We start from the raw sequence: 6,143 nt of genomic DNA on the forward strand, positions 1-6,143 counted from the left end.
TCTGTTGTTCATGTGGTTTTTGACATGACTTTAAAGTTTACGTGTGAAAAAACCGGTAACAACTAGTTTATATAGGAATAGACAATTTTCCCACAAACTAGACAACACCAACAAACCCATATTAAATAAAAAGTTCATAGTTGACAAAAAAAAAGTTGATTTTTAATACTTTTAAATGATAAGATGTTTCAAATGGTCTTTTAGTTATGTCACCTAATTTCTAGGCGCATTCTAAACTTTTTTTTGACATCAGTCATTCTTTTATTTATGCATTAGTGCCAACTCATTTCATATTACTAGTCTTCCGTCGCTACGCACCGAATTCAAATATTTTATTATTAAATAAATTTACAATTTATTTTATGGTTTAGTAAAAAAAATGTTCAGAAATATGAAGATGAATATATATTAAAAATGATATTTTTCTAATTCATTTGATAGTGGTTAGAAAACGTAGTGTATTATTTTGTTTTAAAATTGTTTACGGCAATATGAAATAGCATAAGTGGTTATGACTGATCGAATCAATAAAAATAAAATAAAAAGCTGATAATCGTAATAAAATAAATTCAGTTGAAATTTAAACATAAAATAAATTGAGTTATAATTGTTGACTAAAGTATATGATATTATTTTATTTGTTTTTTCTTTTGTTTTTTGAATATAGTGGAGAAATATGTTTTCTTGTGAATCTTTCTCTTTGTTGAAGATCTAATATAGAACTTTGGTTAAATAGCGGGTTACTGATATATTAATAATTGTAGTTGTTTTCTTTTTTACTTTAAGTTTTTCCGTTGTTGTTTAAATATGAACATTTTTTTATGGTATTGTAGATTAATTTGACATTCAACTGATGTAGCAATTTATGTGGATGTGGCTATTTTTTTTAAAGTGTAAAAATATTTTTTTATGGAAGTTATAGAAACGTTTCATGTTAGACAGAAACTTATAGTTCATTTTTAGTGTTTAATAATGTAGTGCTAATGTGCATACTACTAAACTATTTGTTTGAGAAAATGGACAAATAAATATACAGTAAAACTCTATTAATAATGTTGGCATTACATAAATTAATTAATTTACATAATTATTAATTTATAAAAAAATCATTTTTAAATATATATATGTTGAAAATATTTTCGTATAATAAGAAAAAAATACTTGATTTCACTGTTTATATATTCATTAAATTTTATACATTCAACCTGCATATCCTTTTTATTATATTATTTAATGTATATGAGATATGTATCATATAATTTAAATGTGTTTTAGAGACAAATTTTTAGATATTATAAAAAAAAAAATCCATTGAAAATCGAACAATACATTATATTATTTATACTTATAGGAACTTTATATATAGATATTATTAAATTATGTTTTTAGCGAGACTATATATAAACATGGGATCTTCAACAAGATATTAACTTATTATTTTATCGATTTGTGTCATAATTTGAATACAAAATAAAAATAATAATTAATAAATTAAATCAAATTTTTAATTCAAAATAAAATGCCCTCAAAACTAGTGCTATCCATTCTAAAATTAATTTTTTGTTTCTCCTTATAAAATAAAGAAAAAAAACTCAAGATTTTATTTTTTATCGGTTTGAATACGTTTTAGAATCTAATATATTTTTGCGCTAACACTCAAATAAAAAATAGGCCCTAAAAACTACAAAAATTGTAGGCCACAAATATTTTTCAGGTATGTGCTCAAGGACGGCCTGGGTAAAATTTATGTATATCATGCAAAGACGAAACATATACATATAGGGTTTCATAAAAAAATACACACGGGAAAAGCGTGTTGAATAAAGTGCACATGTCATAAAATGCAGCTAATATCCTAACTAAATATGTTTTGGTAGATAAGTTCATGTGTTAAATTAAATTTATCCAATGTCTTTCAAGGTTGGAGGAAGAAAAAACCCTCTCTATATAAGAACAAGGTTTAAATGCATCTTCCTGTTTAGAAAAATGGTTTTAGAAATTTATTTTTTTCATTTTTAATATATTTTTTATCATACAATGATAAATTATAAATTTCAAAAAAATAATTATGTTTATTAAAATATACGATGGTGGACAAATTTGCATAAAATGTTTTTTTTTTTTAACACAGCATAAAATGTTTAAAGTCTTCATTCTTTATGGTTTACGTGGACTTGACATCATGAGCTTGGTTTTCTCATAAAGAAAAAACGCAATACATGGTGGCAGTAGTTGGGACATACCTACGCAATTTAAGCCAATGAGTAGTGGAAGTCAAGTGTCAAAAAGTTCCATTAAATATAAAACTTACTGAACACAAGTATTGTTTTATTAATGTATATGTCTATATGATATGTGGGGATTACTAACACGTAGACACATAATAATACGTATAGGACCACCCGCCCATCAGTGATGTACATGTCACAATTATAGATGGTCGATGGAATTGGTCCAATTGTTTAAATCATATGGGCCATTACTTATTCCTAAAGCAATACCTTAATTACTTCACGACTGTCGCCGAAACAGTTTTGCTCGATGTACTTAAAATTTCTTTTTTTCTTTCTCTTAGGATAATCGGAAAATTCTAGGTTTAGGTTTACAGGTTGATCCAAAATAGTTTTTAACAGGTTGATACAAAAAGGTTTAGGTTTATGTATACGGACATACACGTTCATGTACGACTGCAGGTATTTATTTATTTATTTAAAATTGGCCGTGCGACCTGAGTGTGATTAACGGCAAAGATTGTCTTCGGACTATCCTAGCCGTAGAGAATCGCTATCTGGAAAAAAAAAAGAAAAAAAAAGCTTTAATCACATTTTTTTTTCTCAAAAAAAAAACGGCTTAATTTATTTATGAAGAATATTTAACTAAATCAAATAAATTTATATATCTTCAAACAATTAGATATTTTTGTTGATTTTCTGTTAATAGATAATTTGTTTGCTGTTAGTAATATAGAGTTTGATTAAGTATATGACCTTATCATTTGTGTAATTAGCTAATACATTTTCTGAACCTAAAATAAAAGTTTTATGATACAGTTTTTGTCGGTGACAATGTAAACACTTATTTCAACAATAAAAGTGAATTTATACTTCATACCCAATTATAAAACTTATATCAAATATTTAATAATACAGATATGAATATGGTGCTGCAAAGAAAAAGAGATCTGATTGGATCGGAACAATTTGTCAATTTTCCATAAATATACTGCTTTTTTTTTTTGTTTCTCCAAAACTTCTCTCACCATCAATATACGGAAAAGTATATTCTATGCATTGGGTTGGGGGGGGGGGTTATTTGGGCCATCTTTTAAGCCGATTAATATTCAATATGGGCCTTAAAGAACGAGCCTGTCAACCAGTGCAACTTTGTTTTCATATATATATATAGACATAATCAAGGATGCTGTCTGAAACTGGGAACATGATTAGAAGTTTGGTTCTGATGGAGAAGGTTAGACCAAATAGAGTGAAGTATCATATGAAACACATCGTATCTTCTAGGTTTAGGACTCCACAAAAAATGTTTCTGAACCATCTTCACGTTGCTCTGCATCTTCAGATATCTCCTCATCGGAATCTCCAACAGTATTTCCTTAAGCCGTGGAATATCCTTCTCTGGCACAACCACCGAGAACGCAGACCAATCAAGCACTTCGCTGAACGGCAAGACGAAGTTATCAGCAATAATTACGGGGACGCACTCGTAGTATATAGCCTCAACGATTCGTGGACTGTTCACTTCGTAACCCATTGGACATAGACAGTATTTGCTTGACTTCATGTGTTGCACGTACGTCATTTTACGAGCTACGTTGTGCGGAAGCGGACCGTATATTTTCATGTCGCCGTCTTTGTTTCTCCAGTGTTTTAGAAGCTGTGGACGGACACGACCGTGGAGGTTTCCAGCGAAGAAAGCGAGGATCGGACGTTGGGAAACTCTGTTTCCGTTTCCGATGTTACGGAGCGGCCTCCCGGCGTTTCTTATTGAAGTCTCCGGGAGAGAAACGTCTCTTCCGGGGACGAAGATTCCATCTGATAAATCTGCGTTACATAGAGCTTTAATAGTGTTTTGTCTTAGCTCCGGGTGCTCGTTCACCGTGTAAGGACCCTACATACAGTGATGATTTTAGAAAACATCATTAAACGATTATTATTTTGACATATAAAACATATTAAATACCCAATCGTGGCAAGCGACGAGGAAGTGATCTGATCCGTGAGTGCGGTTCCAGAAAGGGTATTTGATGGAGAGCATGTTGACGTAGTCTCTTATAAAGATCGATAAGGGTTTAATGTTATGTGATCCAGGAACAAAGATAGCATGTTGGAGCTGTTTCACACTGTATGGCATGTAGAATAAGTGAGCCTTCTCAGGGTTCTTTGTTACAAACTGTGTGTTTGACTCCATTAGCTTCATGAACCAACCTTCTGAAGCATATATACCATTCAAATGCGGCTGATGGAATATCGGTTTCTCTCCGTCGGGGTATATGTGGACCTTTAAAATAAGTTCCATAAGCTCATAGCTCCTAAAACAAGATGACACACATTTGTGTTAAACTTTGGTTTTAAAGCATTTGTGTCTTTCTTAAATAGTATATACCTTTTGAAAATAGAGAGATTACGAAACACTGGAGCAAACAGTTCCGTGTCATTCTCGACTTCAGGTGCTCGCTGAATCTCCAGCTTTGCAAAAGCTAAGGCTTCCTTTGGTGGCAATGAAAGAGCACGTCTCTGCACAAGTCCATTGAAGTGAGATAGGACAAAAACAAAGAGAAACCTTTGAAACCTCTAAGACTATCCGCATTATGAATATCTCAACATCAGTGTTTCTCCAATTATATTTACTATCTAATTGGGGAGTCTCTCCAAAAAAGTTGAAAGACTCATGTGAAAGTCTCTCAGTTTAGAAATTTCCACATGAGGTTTTCAACTTTTTTGAAAGATCTTTCTATTAAATTTAATTGGTAAAATACTTATGTTGATAATGCGGATGCTCTAATGATTCTGATATTACCAACCTCTAAGGAAGAAAGAACATGTCGTGGTGCTGGTGGAGGATCGGTGAGAATGAGATCGTCTTTTGTCTTCTTTCTTCCCTTCCTTTTCTGTCTTTTCCTCGGTAGATTGGTTTCTCCATCTACACGTTTGAACTCGGAGGAAGAATTCGTTTTCACTACAGGAGACGTTGTAAGAGAGGGAAAGTTTTCAACCTTTGCTTCACTAACAATTTGGATGTTCAAATGAAGAGAGCCGTTCAAGTAAATAGGCGAAGAATAAGAAGACTCGGTTTCTTCATCATCGGAGAAGATAGAAAACGTGGGTGTGTGAAGAAGAATAACAATGGTGGTCATTATAGAACCGAGAAGAAACGCGTTTCTCCATCTGATCCTTTGCCTCCTGAAACCTCTAATCAATTCCTTCATCGAAACCTCTATGAATATCCTCAAAGGGCTTTTTATCGTCACCATCTACACAAATCAAATCTCACCCTAACTCGTTTCTTCTTCTATACGCAACAAACAACGCTCCATTGGCAGATTCTCTTTTGAATCTCCGAATCAAACTCACAAACCCTAAGTTTAGAAAGAGATCAAATAATCCTGACGATACACAAAAAAGGAAGATTACATTTGAGATTCCATTAACTGCATGAAAAAAACAAACCTAATTCGAGTTAAAGTATGGAACGTGGTACCTTGGTGTTTACGGTGATTGGAGATAAGAATGGATCGGAGATTTATTTTTCTCGATCCAGAGGGAGAGAAGTGGAGGATAACGGTAATGTTATTAATGTATATATTCTCCTCCTTATTAATAGCTTGAGTTGTCTATATTTAACCTTTAATTTTAGTCCAATCTAAGAAATAATCAAACTCGGATCAAATCATATTTTAACTTTCTACTTTCTAGTGTGAGCTGACATGTGCGTTTGCCAGTCTATACACTAAGAGCATACTCAATGAGGGTATCTATCCATGGGGTTTTTAATATACATACACATATATGCATAATGAGAGAAACTCATGGGTAAGATATCTCCATTAGATATGCTCTAAAAGCAATTTTAAAGGATAATTCTTAACAAAAAATTCTAAAAATACATATATGTATGTACAAATATTA

At 31.8% G+C, this 6,143-nt stretch overlaps 1 protein-coding gene across 2 annotated transcripts; it reads right to left on the minus strand.

The window, feature by feature from the left end:
* Positions 1 to 3,369: 3,369 nt before the first annotated feature.
* Positions 3,370 to 5,791, minus strand: LOC106326785 (probable glycosyltransferase At5g03795). 2 transcript variants are annotated; one of them, XM_013764707.1, is made up of 5 exons: positions 5,716 to 5,791; positions 5,039 to 5,620; positions 4,621 to 4,751; positions 4,198 to 4,546; positions 3,370 to 4,125 (listed from the first exon to the last, which is right to left on the minus strand). In XM_013764707.1, exons 2-5 carry the CDS (start codon positions 5,486 to 5,488, stop codon positions 3,412 to 3,414), a joined length of 1,644 nt encoding a protein of 547 aa, XP_013620161.1. In that variant the 5' UTR covers positions 5,489 to 5,620; positions 5,716 to 5,791; the 3' UTR covers positions 3,370 to 3,411. The 2 variants fall into 2 exon arrangements, with proteins under 2 accessions (XP_013620161.1, XP_013620165.1); XM_013764711.1 differs by having other exon boundaries at positions 5,039 to 5,593; positions 5,716 to 5,769.
* Between the last annotated feature and the right edge of the window lie 352 nt (positions 5,792 to 6,143).

Source organism: Brassica oleracea, chromosome C1, assembly GCF_000695525.1.
Source record: "Brassica oleracea var. oleracea cultivar TO1000 chromosome C1, BOL, whole genome shotgun sequence".
Taxonomy (NCBI): Eukaryota; Viridiplantae; Streptophyta; class Magnoliopsida; order Brassicales; family Brassicaceae; genus Brassica; species Brassica oleracea.